The sequence below is a fragment of the Canis lupus genome, chromosome 21 (assembly GCF_003254725.2).
Source record: "Canis lupus dingo isolate Sandy chromosome 21, ASM325472v2, whole genome shotgun sequence".
Classification (NCBI taxonomy): Eukaryota; Metazoa; Chordata; class Mammalia; order Carnivora; family Canidae; genus Canis; species Canis lupus.
In genome coordinates, this window is record NC_064263.1 from 34,959,373 (window position 1) to 34,975,709 (window position 16,337).

Below are 16,337 nucleotides of genomic sequence, written 5' to 3' on the forward strand. Positions count from 1 at the left end.
CTCTATACTATTATAAAGTGATCTTCAGAATAACAAATATATGTTGAAAAAACCATGGTACTGAAAAGTATACACATGTACTACCATTTAAGAAAGATCTGAATACGTGTACATATTCCCTCGTGTTTTTCAAGTGTAAAGTAAAACAAACAAACAAAATGTTTACATGAGATGGTAGTAAGAAAACAGAATGGAGAGGACAGTGATAGAAAATAGATTTTTCTGAATATGCTCAATTTTGTAGATTTGAATTCGAAATTATGTAAATATTTACATAATTATAAAAAATTAAATATGAGAAAATAATTCCTAAAAATCAAAAGCAAAATGAAAGAAATGAACCTGTTATTAGGTTGGTAGGATAATAGCAGAGAGGAACTACTCCAAATGACTTTAAATCATAATAATTTGACTATACATCTCTAGTGGAACATAAACGACAAAAAGAAAAGCAAAAAAAAAAAAAACCCTGTTTCTAGCAGTCCTATTGTTGGTGATAGTGTTGTTATTAGTATTCTGAGACAGTTGTGTGCGTACTGGGGAATAAAATAAACAAGTAATTGTATTGGTATCATTAAGAATCAGAATTTTTGACATGGGAGAAGGGAAATAAAGATACAAGACTGATAAGGTGAAGTAGTAAAAACTCTCTAGTCCTACCTTTGAGTCAGAAAGATCATCATGAATGCCGAGTATTTTATCTCTACAAACATAATACTACTAATTTCTAGCTCTGACTACTAGAAACATGGACCAACCCAATAGCAATGAGTATCCCTAAGTGCCCAGGCTGTGATTTTAATTTATTTCTTAATATTTATTTATTTACTTACTTACTTTTCAGACTGTGATTTTAAATACCATTTGTCACTAAAAGAGAACTGGACTCCTTAGGGAAATCACTGATTATAGATTTGGAATAGGAAATGTATAGATGAGCCTGGAACATCCTGATGGCATGGAAGCCACTAAAGAATCAAAAGGACTCAGGAACTAATGTCATAGGTTACCAATGGCCAAAGGGGAAAATATGCAAATCAAGAAGGATATTAAATGTAATGAATTGAAATACATCCAATATATTTAAATCCATAAGTTCATAATAATACTAAAAAGACTAATTGGTCTCCTTTGGAAGATGGTAGAGAATCAATTCATTATTTTGAAAGCTGTTATAAAGTTGTTTATTCTGACTTTTCCAGATGAACTTTATTGTACTTTTAGGCAACCCAAAAACGGATGATTGTAAATGTCTCTTTGTATAAGTCACAGGAATAAAAGGCACAGCATAAGGAATATAGTCAATGATATTGTAATAGTGGTGTATTGGGACAGATGGTAGTTATGCTGTGGTGAACACAGCATAATATATAAGCTTGTTGAATCACTATGTTGCATACCTGAGATTAATGTAGCATTATGTGTCAACTATACTCAAATAAAAATACACATATAAAAAAGAAAAAAGTTTTTCCAGTTAATAAATGAGGAAGAAAAGTAAAAATAAAATACCATCATTTTGCAAGCCCTAGTGAATTATTGGATCTAGGCAATATTCAGCAATGAGTGCTAGCATCGCAAACGAGGAGACAACTAGACATTATGTACCTCATGATGGAAGCATACAAATATGGCCTATGAAATATTCTTGCTATAAAATTGAACCTACATCTCCAGATCTTACTACCAATCTAGAAGAAATATAGAGGACAGAAGGACATGTTAAATGACATTAGGGAAATTCAATTGGGAAAATCTGGACTATGAGAGTCTCTATAGGACAAATGACCTGATCTCTTTAAAAATAAATTACAAGACGAAAAAAAAGAGACAGAGAGAGAAATTCAGTAGGTTAATAGACACTTAAAAGACATATTAACCTATTGGATTTTGATTCAAACACACAAATTGAAAAACAAAAAGTGATAAGACAATTAGGGAAATTTGAACACTGATAATATTTGATGGTATTAGGGAATTTTTTTTAACACTTTTAGAACTGAAAATAGTATTGTGGTTATATTCTTTAAAAAATTCTTATCTATTTTAGATGTATATTGAAATATTTTTTGATGATACACTGTCTGGGATTTGCTTCAAAATAATTGAAGTTGGGGGAGGATTGGAGATTTTGGGAGAGCCAAAATTGTCTGTGCATTCACAATGTTGAAACTGGGTGATGGATACAAGGCAATTTATTATATCATTCTATTTTTGCATATGTCTGAAATTGTCCATAATACAGAGCTGTTTCTGTTTTTGTTTTAGATCCTATTTCTGATAAACTATGTGGAACATGGAGCACAATACCTTGGATATTAGATTACTTATTGCAGACGACTTTTGAACTCAGTTCTAAATCCCCTTGCTATATAAAGGACCACATCTCACGTAATTCATGAGCCTAAGGAAACTGAAAGGAGGCATAGATGATCTGTCTCTGTCCCCCGGAAGCTGAAGCATGGGTATATAACCTAGGTTTAGTCAACTGTATGTTTTCAATAAGGACTTTGAATTTTGGTGAACATCACCAAGACCCAAGCAATGGTGCCCAGTATTCAGAAGCAGAGCCACCTAATCATGGCAGTGGGGTCAGTCCTAAACATACTATTTCTTAACAGCTGGTTTTGGCTATGGGTCTTTCTATTTTCTCTTGGTTCCTGTCTGTTTTCTGAATCTGTGTCTCTAGATTTCTTATTAATTCTTTGAAATCTCCAATGACCTTCTAATAAATTCCTTTTCTCTATAAGTCAGCCTGAACCAAGTTTTCTTTGCTTACAACATAGATTCCAGAGTGTCATCCAAATAAAGTTTAATAGGACTATAATAACATAAATTTAAACATGTTTAAAAAAATAAAGCACCATATAAACTGCATGGTAGTATATTTATGTTACATATATATATATATATGCATGTGTAACATGATTGTATGTTTTGTATAGAGCCCTTTATAGTTCACAAAGTACTTAAATTAATTTCTTGCTTTGTTGTTAAAATAATGATTATAGTAATGAGACAATAAAGCATAAGAATGAATTTACTTTTTTGACCAATATAAATGTTTTTAATCTTATAATACTTTTAACCTGCTTTGCTTCCTTCATCCCACATGCCCTGTGGAATAGCCATTGGTATTTTCTTAGGGTATAGAGAGATATTAGATTCTTCTTGGCTAAGAATGAAAATTTAAGAGAGGGCATGCACACTGGTAGATAAGGGCAATAAAAAGATGTCATAGAAATAGAATAAAGTCACTATCTGAGGTACAGAGAAATCTCCAATGCAAATTTCTGCTTAATTAAGCTATTAAATAAGGATACCCAGATAAGGAGGAGCTTGATTGATTCCTTAGTGATCCCAGGGCCAATATGTGGAGCCAGTCAGCTGGATATTTTATTGTCCTAGATGTTGCTCGGTTACATAGGGAGAAGAGAGAGGATCCTTCACAGGGAGAGATTCTATACTCAGTTAGACCTTGAGATGAAGCTAAGCAAGAGCAATGAAAATTGCATAAGGCCATCACGAGGGTTTGGGTTATCTCAGTGAGCCACAATAAAGGCAATCATCCAGGCTTTGGAGCAGGTGGTAAAAGGTCAGTCAGCCTAGAGGATGAAAAAGCTGTTCAAGAGGCATTATAATAGGAGACCATATTTTAAAGAGAATGATGATAGTGAATGTTCCAAGACAGAGAGTCTAAAATGCCACTAAGAAGCCCCAAGTGAGTAAAGCTTGGACATCCAGACAAGGAGTTGGTGACTTGCAGATATGTCCAAATGGGTGTCCAACAGAGTCCTGTCTGGAAGACTCTTCTCTGTGCTACATTCCAGAGAGCTCAACCCAGTGGAGTCATCTACAGCTAGGGCCAATATGGAGAGGAGAGAGCTCTTTCCTCCAGCTGCCTGCTCTGGACACTGGAAGGGCATTGGCACAGCGGTAGTAGTCTTCCCTCCCTTTCCTACCTCTACGGCTTCCATTCCAGAAAGGTGGAGACAGCTGTTATTTATATTGAAGAATTTAACTTCAAAGAATAATAGGCCAGGCTTCCAGATGTTTCCTTATGGCAATTCCATGTAGCTGAAGAGTCGTCTCTTTCAATATCAGAAATTTAATAAGTTTTACATTTTCCAAGGAAATTTTTAAATATGTGTAATGCTCCTTTTGTTTTCTTGAACGGAGTACACACAATATGATTTAGATTTTTCTTTATGTCTCAGGACTATGATTAAGATCATCCAATAATTGTGCTTGGGGTGCCTGGGTGATTCAGTCAGTTAAGTGTCTGACTCTTGATTTTGGCTAGGTTATGATCTCAGGGTCGTGAGATCTAGCCTTGTGTGGGGCTCTGCATGGGGCATGGAGCCTGCTTAAGATTCTCTTTCCCTCTCCCTCTGCACCTCCCACTCCCCCCATCTCCCACTCTCTCTCTTAAACATATAAACATATATATATTTATAAGTAAAATATATATATGTTTACATATAAAATTTACATAAAAATCTTTTTATATAAAATATATAAAATTGTGCTGTATGGTTTTGTTCTATAAACCCAGGGATCTGCCTGGATGTTTGGCCCTAGAAGAGATCCAAGCCACTGTGGTTTTGGTCATTTAGTATCTATTCTGAACTCTATGTTTAAATAACTTGCATAAGTTTGGAATATTTTGGTCCCTTGGAAGTTTAGCAGTGCTTGATGATGACCATCATTCTAATTTTTTATTTGTGACAATATATTAAACTACTGATTCAACTTCTTTAATGGTTATAAAACAGTTTTAGTTTTAATTTCTTCCTGTGTCAGTTTTTATAAGCTATATTTTTCTATAAGTTTGTTTTCTTTAAGTTTTCAAGTTTTTAAATAAACTTGTTAATAGTATACTCTTCCTGTTTTAATCTCTGTATCAACTGTAATCATTTCTCCTGTTCCATTCCTAATATTATTTATTTGTGATTGTGGCACCTCTCTCTCTCTCTCTCTCTCTCTCAAACCTAGTAAAAGTTTGTCAGTTTGATTAGCCTTTTCAAAGAACCAAGCTTTGGCTTTACTAGTTATTTCTTTTATATATATATATATATATATATATCTTTTATATATCTCAGATATGAATTATATATCAGAATGAATTATGTCATATAATATATATTTCATTAATTTATGTTCATATCTTTATTTTCATCTAGTTTTTATTCTTTTCTATTTTTTTTTAAGATTTTGTTTATTTACTCATGAGAGATACAGAGACAGGCACAGAAATAGGCAGAGGGAAAAGCAGGCTCCCTGCAGGGAATCTGATGTGGGATTTGATCTCAGGACCCCGGGATCATGCCCCAAGCCAAAGGCAGACACTCAACTAGTGAGCCACCCAGGTGCCCCCATCTAGTTTTTGTTCTGATATTTTTTCTAACTACTTATATATTCATCTCATTGACATTCAGCTCTTCTTTCCAAGAATGGGATACTATACAATTTCTCTTATTTTTTGCAAAATGTTTTAATTTAATTTTTGAGGTGTATGATGTAATGATTCAATATTTGTATACATTGTGAAATGATCACCACAATAAGTCTAGTTAACATCCATTACCTTATACAGTTACAAAAATTCTTTTTGTGTGTTGAGAAGTTTTAAGATTTATTTTCTTAGCAACTTTTAAATATGCAATAGGGTATTATTTACTATAGTCACCATGCTGTACATTATATTCCCATGACTTATTTATTTTGTAACTGGAAGTTCATACCTTTTGACCCCGTTCACCCATTTTTCCCATAACCCACCCCCTGCCTCTGGCAACCACCAATCTGTTCTCTGTATCTATGAGCTTATTTTTTCTTTTTGTTTTTCTTCTCCTTCCTTCCTTCCTTCCTTCCTTCCTTCCTTCCTTCCTTCCTTCCTTCCTTCCTTTTCTTTCTTTCTTTCCTTCCTTCCTTCCTTCCTTCCTTCCTTCCTTCCTTCCTTCCTTCTTTTTTCTTTTTCTTTTTTTTTTTTAGATTCCACATATAAGTGAGATCATACAGTATTTGTCTTCCCTGTCTGGTTCATTTCACTTAGCATAATACCTTTAAGGTCCAACCAGGTTGTTGTAAATGGCAAGATTTCATGTGTTTTTTTTTTTATGCTGAATAACATTCCATTATAAGTATATATATCACATATTCTTTATTCATTCACCCATTGCTGGATGCTTGGTGGTTTCCCTATCTTGGCTATTGTAAATAATACTGCAATGAACATAGGGTGCATATGTCCTATTAAGTTAGTGTTACTGTTTTTTGTTTTCCCACAAGTGGAATTGCTGAAACATGGTATTTTTATTTTTAATTTTTTGGGGAACCTCCATACTGTTTTCCATAGTGGCTGTACCAATTTACATCCCCATAAACAGTGCACAAAGATTGTTTTCTCCACATCCTTGCAATACTTGTTATTTCTTTTCATTTTGATAATAGCTATTCTGATTGGTATAAGGTGACATCTCATTGTGGTTTTGTTTTGTTTTTTTTTTAATTTTTATTTATTTATGATAGTCACAGAGAGAGAGAGAGAGGCAGAGACACAGGCAGAGGGAGAAGCAGGCTCCATGCACCGGGAGCCCGACGTGGGATTCGATCCCGGGTCTCCAGGATCGTGCCCTGGGCCAAAGGCAGGCGCCAAACCGCTGCGCCACCCAGGGATCCCCTCATTGTGGTTTTGATTTAGACTTCCCTGATGATGAATATTGTTGAGCATCTTTTTATGTGTCTGTTGGCCATCTGGATGTTTTCCTTGGAAAGATGTCTATTCAGATCTTCTGCCCATTTTTAAATAGGATTTTTTGCTCTTTTGCTATCAAGTTATATGGTTCTTTATATATTTTGGATATTAATCTCTTATCAGATATATGATTTGCAAATATTTTCTCCCATTCAGTAGATTGGCTTTTCATTTCATTATGGATTCCCTTCCCTATGCAGAATCTTTTTAGTTTGATGCATTCCCACTTGTTTATTTCTGCTTTTTGCTTTTGCTTTTGGTGTCAGATTCAAAAATCATCACTAAGACCTATGTTAAGGAGCTTACTGTCTACATTTTATTCTATGGGTTTTATGGCTTTCAGGTCTTACATTCAAATCTTTCATCCATTTTGGATTAATTTTTGTGTATGGTGTAAGAAAGTGGTCCAGTTTTTGCATGTGGCTTCCCAGTCTTCCCAATGCCATTTATTGAAGAGACCGTCCTTTCTCTGTTGTGTATTCTTGACTCCTCTGTTGTAAATTAATTGACTGTATATGTGTGAGTTTATTTCTAGGCTCTCCATTCTGTTCCACTGACTCATGTGTCTGATTTTGTGCCAGTACCATACTGTTTTAATTTACAACTTTTCTTAATTGCTATTTTAGCTGAATTTCACCTAATGTAATATGTAGCATATTTGTTATCATTTAGTTCAAAATATTTTCAAATTTCCAGTATAATTTCTTTCTTGACCATGAGTTTTTTAGAAATGTTTCATAATTTCCAAAAGTGTGGCTTTTGTCTATAGTTTTTAGTTGTGGATTTCTAATTGAATTCCATTGTGGTCAAAGAACATGTTCTATAAAATGTTAATCCTTGAAATTTGTTGAATCTTATAGTTCTTAGATGCAGTGTTTTCTATATCCTATTAGATTCAAACTGTTAATTGTGTTGGTATATCATTTACTTGAAGAAATTTATTGAAATCTTCCACTATATCAGTGGAGCTGTTGATGTCTCCTGGTAATTCTGTCAACTTTTACTTTATATAAATCAAGGCTGTGCTGTTAGGTGCATAAAAGTTCATAATTGTTATATATTCCTCATGAACTACACATTGTAGAAATCTCTTTTTGTACCAGGACATGTTGTAATGGTATTTTTCTAATATTAATATAACTACAGCAACTTTCTTTTCATTGGCATTTGCCTGTTATTAATTTTTCTATCCATTTAGATTTTAACCTTTCTGTATTATTACATTTCAGACATATTTCTTATAAATAGCCTACAGATAATTTAAAAAATTTAATTTTAAAATGTTTGCCTTTTAACTTAGTCCCTGTAACTTACTATATTTACTCATGTATTTGGATTCATTTCTACCACCTCATATGTTTTCTCTTTGTACCATCCTTTGTTTCTGTTTCTCCCTTTCTTACCATTTTCATATTTTATTTTTCCCCTCTATAACTTTGAAGTTATACTTTCTCTATCTATGATTTTCATGCCTTCCCTAGAAACTTTAATATGCTTATTTCATCAAAACTGAAAGTCAACCAGTATCCTTTCCACCCTCATTAACATATAAGCACTTTAGAACACTCTAATTACAATCACCCTCTCTCAACTTATTTGCAATTGTCATCATGCATTGTGGTTTTAATAATCCTATGAGACATTACTGTAGTGTTATTTACCATCAACATTTCTTTAGATTTACTCATAAATGTACTACTTTTTGAGCTAAGTATCTTTCTTTTATCTCAGATTTCCTTCTGGGATCATTTTCCTTATTCTTAAAATGTATCCTTTATAGTTCATTTTAGTGAGGATCTGTTTGTGGCAAACTCTTGCAGTTTTTGTGTTTCAGAAAATGACTTTCTTTTACTCTAGTTTTTAAAAGATATTTTTATTGAGTATATATACATATATACTCACACACACATATGTAAACTCACAAATCTTTTCTTTCTGTTTTTAAGATTTTATTTATTTATTCATGAGAGACATGCAGAGAGAGGCATAGACATGGGCAGAGGGAGAAGCAGGCTCCCTGCAGGGAGCCTGATGTAGGACTCAGTCCCAGGACCCTGGGATCATGACCTGAGCCAAAGGCAGATGCTCAACCACTGAACTGCCCAGGTACCTGTTCAGAATTACCTTCTCTCAGATTATTTAAGCTATTATCTCATGGTCTTCCGGATTCCATTGTCACTGAAAAGTCCACTGTTATTCTAACTATCATTAATTTTTCTGTAGTCTATCTTTCCTTTCTAACCGCTATCAGATCTTCCTCTTTGTCTCTAGCATTCATGATAACATGTCTAAGTGTGGATATATTTGTATTTATCCTACGTTGGACAGACTGACTTCCTGAATCTGAGGGTTCATCAACTTGGGTACATTTTTAGTAATTAGCTCTTCAAATATTGATTTTGCCTAATCCTCGCTTCTTACCATCTCCATTTGGAATTCTAAGATATTAGACCCTTTCCCTCAATTCTACCCATCTTTCAATCTCTGTTTTGTTGTTTTGTTCAATTTTTTCTTTGTATTTTTGGGCTGATTCTGAATAATTTCTTTAGGCATATTTTCCAGTTTACTGTTTTTCCCTTTAACAATATCCATCTGGATGTTTAATCCATCTACCTAGCTTTTAATTTCCATTTTATATTTTTCCATTATATTTATAATTTCCATCTTTTTAAAGATTTATTTATTTATTTGAAAGAGAATGCACAAGTGGAAGGAGGGGCAAAGGGAAAGGGAAGAGAGAGATCTCAAGCAGACTCCCTGCTGAGCTCAGAGCCCATGAGGGCTCCATCACAGGAGCCTGAGATCATGATCTGAGTTGAAACCAAAAGTCTGGTGCTCAACTGACTGAACTACCCAGGCATCCCCATTTTTATATTTATTATGTTTGAAATTCTATTTTTATCAATACAACTGGTCTTTTTAATAGTCTCTTTCTTCTTATTTATATTTCCAATCTCTTATTTATTTATTTAAATATTTATTTATTTTAGAGAGAGAGAGAGAGAGAGACAGAAGCAGAGGATCTTAAGCCGACTCCCTGCTGAGTATGGAGCACAACAGGGGGCTTAGTCTCATGATCCTGAGATCATGACCTGAGCCAAATTCGAGTTGGATGCTTAACTAACTGAGCCACCCAGGCACCCTACCAATCTCCTATTTTTGTTTTGAAGCTAGTATATAGCTTATTTTATATCCTGTGTCTGATAGAATCAATATTTCAAGATTTTGTAGAACAAACTTGTCTGTCCAATGCTTTTGCTTTTAGTGCTTTCTTTTTCCCTTGTTTTGTGATTTTTTTTTTTAAGGTGAATTCACATTCCTTGAAACTCTAGCTATGGGAAGTTTTATAGCCTGGGTTAAAGAGGTCTTTCCCCAGAGAGGGTTTGTATACATTTTTGTAGATGCCTAAGAACTTCCAACAACTTTAAGTTTAATTCTACTCTTGAGATTTTCTGGACCATGAAGTATTTTGATTTTATGTTATAAATCCAAGGGAGGGATTCACAGAGGAGAGTTTTTCCTCTCATCAGCATAAAATTGAGTATGAATGTGGGAGTATTTCTACCTTAACATTGGGGGTGAGAGTGGGAGTATTTCTAGCTCATCTTACCCTGAAATAATTGGTCTTTGAAATACCAGTTTTATGGGAGGTATGGTGGGGAGCCAGGGGGTTATTTGGTGAGACTCTTCAGGTTTGGAAACTCTGAGGCTTTTGTTCCTGTCCTCTGTACTCTATGAAATTAAGAAACTCTATGAAATTAAAGTCACCAGGTTCTTCAAATATAATATATTTAGGATTTCTCTAGGTTCCTATTTTCATTCATATTTTAGTCTCAGTATTAATTTCCTTGGGTTGTTATAACAAAGCACCACAAGCTGGATCTCCTAAAACCACAGATTTATTCTCTCAGACTTCTAGAGGCTAGAAGTCTAAACTCAGGTGTTGACAAGGTTATGGTCTCTCCAAAGCCTTAGAGCAGGATCCTTCCTTGCCTCTTCCAGGTTCTGGTGACCCCAGGCACTCTTTGGCTCTACTCCAATCTCTGTCTCCATCTTCACATGGTCAGCCGCCCTCTGTACCTGCCTGTGTCCACAAATTTTCCTTCTAAAAACACCAGTCATATTGGATTAGGGCTGCTGTAACCCGGTATGACCTCATCTTAACCTGATTACATGGGCAAAGACCTTATTTCCAAATGAGATCATATTCACAGCTATAGAGGGTTAGAACTTCAACATTTTTGAAGGGAGTCAATTCAATTTATTTATTGTCTCTAAAAATTTCTTTATTTCCTACCACCTCTTGAATGCTCTCTTGTATATTCTACTTTTTTATAGCCATCATCTGTACAATCTTTCTGTCTCTTATTCAACATCAGGGCTTATTTCTCACTCTTTTCATTCTGCTTGCCCATAGGAACTCCCTTCATTTTTCCACTGAGCTGTGGAATTAGAATCCAGGGGGAAAAAAAGGCTTATTAGAAATGAGCACAAAATAAGAATAAGGCTTTAAATAGTGACTCAGTAGATAGAACTCTGAATAGAGTAGAATTACTGCATGGACACTGAAATACTTTTGTGGGTGATGCTCATAGGTCTTTTATCCCTAGATCACTGTGGTATATCTTTCTAGGCTTTCACATCATATAGATCTGGGGCTGAATCTTTTCTCTACCTCTTATAAGTGGTATGACCTTGACAACATACATTAGTTCTTAATTTCACAATTCCCTCATCTGAATAAAAAGGATTATAATAACAACTACTTTTTAGGGATGTAGACGGATGGCATACTTAGATGCCAGAGCAGGTAGTGAATAACTGTGCAAAAAATCCTTTCTGTGTTCCAAATGGGTAAGGACTTTGAATAAGTTGTCTGTGAACCAAAGAAGTGAGAAAAGCAGTGTCTGTCCTTTTTACAAACAATCCTGTGGAGTAATTGCAGGGGCTCCTTCCTTATCCAAGGGACTCCTAGATAAGGAAAGTGAGGCACTGAGATGTGATTCCTAAAACACGAAAGGAAGATGCTAATAACCACGTGACATGTGAAAGTCATTTTGGAGATGATGAGCAGTTCTGTATCCCTTAAGGGGGAAATTGGAATTCCAATGAACTAGCTCCTCCTTCTGTTCACAGCTCTGCCAGCCAACAGGTTGTTGGGTCTCTGCTTGAAAAACCACCTTTCCTTCAACTACTATGACACGTCATCTCTGTCAAGTGGGAGGGAAGAGGTAGAGAAGGAGAAATGCCAGACAACATTTTATCCTGTATTTTACACCCTGAACACAAAACCCAAAGATCTTTAACATGTATTTGAAAGCCTCACCCAGGCCCAGACTCCAAGTGTTCTCTAAGGTCAGCTTCAGAACAACTTGCTCCTGCTGCCAGTCTTCAGAGCCCTAGGATTAAGTCGGGGCAGTAAGGCCAGCCCACACAGTGCCAGTCAGGTCACTGCAGATGTTATGAAAGACTCAGTGGAGGTGCCCTGTCTCTCTTTGGGGCAGGGTGAGGTCTGTCCAGGGTCAGCAGACTGCCCATTGGTCTAAGGGAGTCAGAGGTAAGAGGAGGGTGTATCCAAGCTGAAGTCTTTGAGTGGGAACTGGAGATACCGATACTGAAGCCAAGAGTGGCGTCATTCATCGGAACCAGCCAGATGTTGGGGTGGTCTGCATGAAGGGCTGGCAGTGAGGAGGGATATCTTGGATGATTGCTATGAACACCAGCAGGTACAAGGTCCTCTCCAAGGGCTGTCACACAGGGATATGTCAGGCTGCTTCAATTAAGATCCCCATGGACTGGAAAATGGGGACCACTGTGGAGACAAGCCACAGCTTGAATGTTGGATTATTTGTGAGGGTAGGACCACAACCTGGACAGAGGGGTGGGCTTCCCTCTAGGATGAGGTCCTTCATTGTATCCACTATCACATTCCTGCCAACCACCAGGGGACCTCATGTGTCTCTCAGATATGATGGGGGTGGGGTGTCATTTTAGAGTTATCTTTTCATGGGCCCAGGAGAAAGAGCCAGAGCCTAGGAAATGATCCTGTGGGATGAGAAATTAAATGATGCCTATTGTGGATTCATATCATGTGATGATAGCTGCAAAAGGCCCTCTATTTTGGGGCAGGATGGTGCTACCTCCAAAGAATGGCATGAGGAATGAACAGCCCTGACTAGCTGACCAGCACATGGTGGGGTCAGAAAACAGAATGGAGTGAGCCTGGCTGTGTTTTGCTCTTTTATACTTCATGAGTGTATTTCCCTGTAGCCCTCCCCACTCTCTCTTTTTTTGAAGATTTTATTTATTTATTTATTTATTTATTTATTTATTTATTTATTTATTTTTTATTTATGAGAGACAGAGAGTGAGAGAGCATGAGCAGGTGGGGCAAAGGGAGTGGGAAAGGCAGATTACCCACTGAGCAGGGAGCCTGATGTGGAGCTCAACCCCAGAACCCTGAGATCGTGACCTGAGCCAAAGCAGATGCTTAAATGAGCCACCTGGGCACCCACCTACAGCCTTCTCTTGCCAAAGTCTTTAGGAAAGTTCTCTGGGGCACTGTGGAGGAGGCTGGGAATATCAGAGTGAGAAATCCCAAAGGAAGGTTACTCTGAGGGTCACTCTAGTCCAGCCACTCCTAGATGCCTACAGGTCTCTTCCTGGAACACACTTTTGCTCAGCTCTGGGGAGCCTGTGTTTGGTTTTATCAAAGAGGTTGTTCCCATAGAGGGGAGCTTGACTGTCCCACGTCCCCAGTCCTAGACAAAGCAGTTTCTGAAGTGCTTTTCTTCTCGAAAATGCTATAGGTCCCCTCCTCTGACTCTATCCCATCTCCAAGCAGTCCTGATCACATACATGGAGCAAGGTTAGGGACTAAACATTCAGAATCCATCTGTGACCCTCAGCCTTGAGTCCCATTTCTCCACATCCTTGACTCATTCAGCTTTCAGGGAGCTCAGCCAAGTCCTCTGGGCAAGAACTCTTACTTACCCTGATCCCCAGCTCGACATTCTCACCTCCGTAGACCTCCATGCCTTCGTCTAGTAGGCCAATCTCCTGGAAGTACTGCCGATCCACGATAAAGCAGCCGATGAGGGCAGGGCTCCTACAGGGATGTGGGAGATGGGCCAGCAGTTAGTGGAAGGGCTGCTTCCTGGGGATGGCCAGAGGAATACTAGCAGTGGTGCCTTCCTCCAGGAGGATCTGTTCCTCTTCCTTCCTTTGCCACTAGAGCTGGTATGGGCCTTGTTCTCCGAGGGGCCCTCCCAGGCCCACCTTCACCAGCTGCTCTAGGGAGGCTGTTTCTTGAAGGCAGCAGCAAGAGCTCCTGTCCTGGGGCCAGTTGTCATTCCAGGGGGTGCTTGCCTATGTAACCAATCCCAGGAAATAGTGCTCACCCCACCAGCCTGGTCTGAGCATCTGCATCTCTAGCTGCCCTGACGCCTGAATTCTGAATCACACAGCCAGTCTCTGCTTCTACCTCGGCACCCAGGCTAACTCCTTACCCTTCCCCAGCTTGGGTTTTGCACATCAACTCTGGTTCACTTAGAAATATTAGCTGGGGCTTTGGAGAGCATAGTAAATGATTTGGATTTTATCTGGAGGCAAAGGGGTGCCAGTGAGGAATTTTCAGCTGACTTTGGAATGAGCAGAAATAAGTCTTAAGTCAGAGAAAGACAGATACCATATGATTTCACTCAGATATGGGATTTAAGAAACAAAATAAATGAACAAGGAAAACAAAGAGACAAAAATCCAGACTCTTAAATATAGAGAACAAACAGATCTGTGTTTTTAAAAGAATCCTTGGGTAGCTGTGGGGTGGCTGGAGGAGGCCGAGTGGCAACAGGAATCCAGTTGGGAAGCTCATTGCTATGTCTACGGCAAAATGATGAGGTCCTTGACGAGAGTATCAGGAATGGAGAGGGGGACTGTTTAAAGACACATTTTAATGTAAAAATCAACAGAACTTAGAAAACAGATGAACAGGTGAGAGAGAAGGAGAAATATGAATGCCAGCTGGTTTTGTGGTTTGGGTGATGGCAAGGTGGGGACCACCCATCGATGCAGGCTATAGAGAAAAGGCTAGTTTCAGAAGGAAGAAGGGGCAGTAGAGGGAGAGAGCCAGCTGCGAGGGCTTTTCTATCGCTGGGTCTTAGGCCAGAGCAATACAGCAACAGTCGGTCCAGGAGCTGGGGGGCCTTTCCTTAGTGAGAGTGTGAGCGCGGGGCTCACCGGCTGTGTGCAGGTGCCTAGTGAAGCACGAGACTTCACTAGAGTGATTCGCATTAGGAGAATCAGCGTGAGTGCATGTGGGCTGCTTCTCTGCTGAGAGCATTAACTTTCGCAAATGACACCGCACACAGCTACCATTTCTAGCCCTTGCATAGCATTTTATCAGCTGGTGGCTGAAGGATTCGCAGGGGAAGAGAGAGAAAATGAAATGAGGAATCCTCAGTTATGAGAAAACGGTCAGTCATGTGCAAATGGACCCATCTTTGACACTGGAAACTCATCAAGGTGGAGAAACAGCTCTTTTGTAAGCCATTTCTTGGGACAATGCTGATGCAGGAGGCTGCTCTGCAGCCTTTGGGTCGGTCCCCTGCCCCTCCTCCTTTCAAATCACAGCATTTTATTCAGGATGGGTTCATGTTCCATAGACCGCAGGCAGCCAGGCCGGTCAGTCTACTTCAATCCACCACTCCTAGAGTGGGCTGAGTTCCTGCGCTGGTGGAGGATGCTTGATCCAGTCCTTGGAGGTGCATGGTATGAGTAAAATCCCCCCCGGCTGTGTGTCACTGTGAAAAGTTCCCTAGCCTCTTGGAGCCTCTGATTCGGTATCTATGAAACTGAATCAACTATAACCTCACACGGATTAAATTAAATAATGTAAAACTTTGAAAGCCTCTGGGATGTAATTGTTACTTGAAAATCATTTAAAAAGATGCATTTGCACATTGAAGCAGCTCAAAGAATCCCCTCTTGAAAAGTATGGTGATTTAAAAACATCAGCCTGGCGGAGTGGGCAGTGTGAAGTCTCAACATTTTTCTCGACATTGCTGAAATGTCAAGTATTTCAACATGGTGCTCTAAGACCTGCAGGAGGGGGCCTTCCCCATTTGGCGAAACCCACTCAGAAGAACAGCAGAATCTGAAACAGTGACTGTGCAATGAACATAGGCCACCTTAGATAGTCTATCACTTATTAACCAGCTGGGGTATGATGTAGACCCAATCAGCCTAAAAATGTTATTGGTTTATCCCTTTCCTTGTTCCCAAAAGGGTTAGAGATAGCTTACAAAAAATGTACAGTACGGGACGCCTGGGTGGCTCAGCGGTTGAGTGTCTGCCTTCGGCCTAGGGCGTGATCCTGGAGACCCAGGATCGAGTCCCACATCGGGCTCCCTGTGTGGAGCCTGCTTCTCCCTCTGCCTATGTCTCTGCCTGCCTCTCTCTCTGTGTCTCTCATGAATAAATAAATAAAATCTTTAAAGAAAAAAAATGTACAGTACATTGAGAAACAAAATACATAAATGTCTGAAAGACCAAAAGTTCACAACAAATCGGGGGCCAGTTA

At 38.3% G+C, this 16,337-nt stretch overlaps 1 protein-coding gene across 5 annotated transcripts in view; it reads right to left on the minus strand.

Moving 5' to 3' along the window:
- The window catches only part of GALNT18 (polypeptide N-acetylgalactosaminyltransferase 18), a 338,094-nt gene that overhangs the window by 81,851 nt on the left and 239,906 nt on the right, over positions 1-16,337 (minus strand). For all 5 annotated transcript variants that reach the window (XM_049098823.1, XM_025459490.3, XM_049098824.1 and 2 more), the window contains one exon: positions 13,751-13,865. In XM_049098823.1, the coding sequence (XP_048954780.1) occupies positions 13,751-13,865 (115 nt within the window). The remainder of the gene's footprint in view (positions 1-13,750; positions 13,866-16,337) is intronic.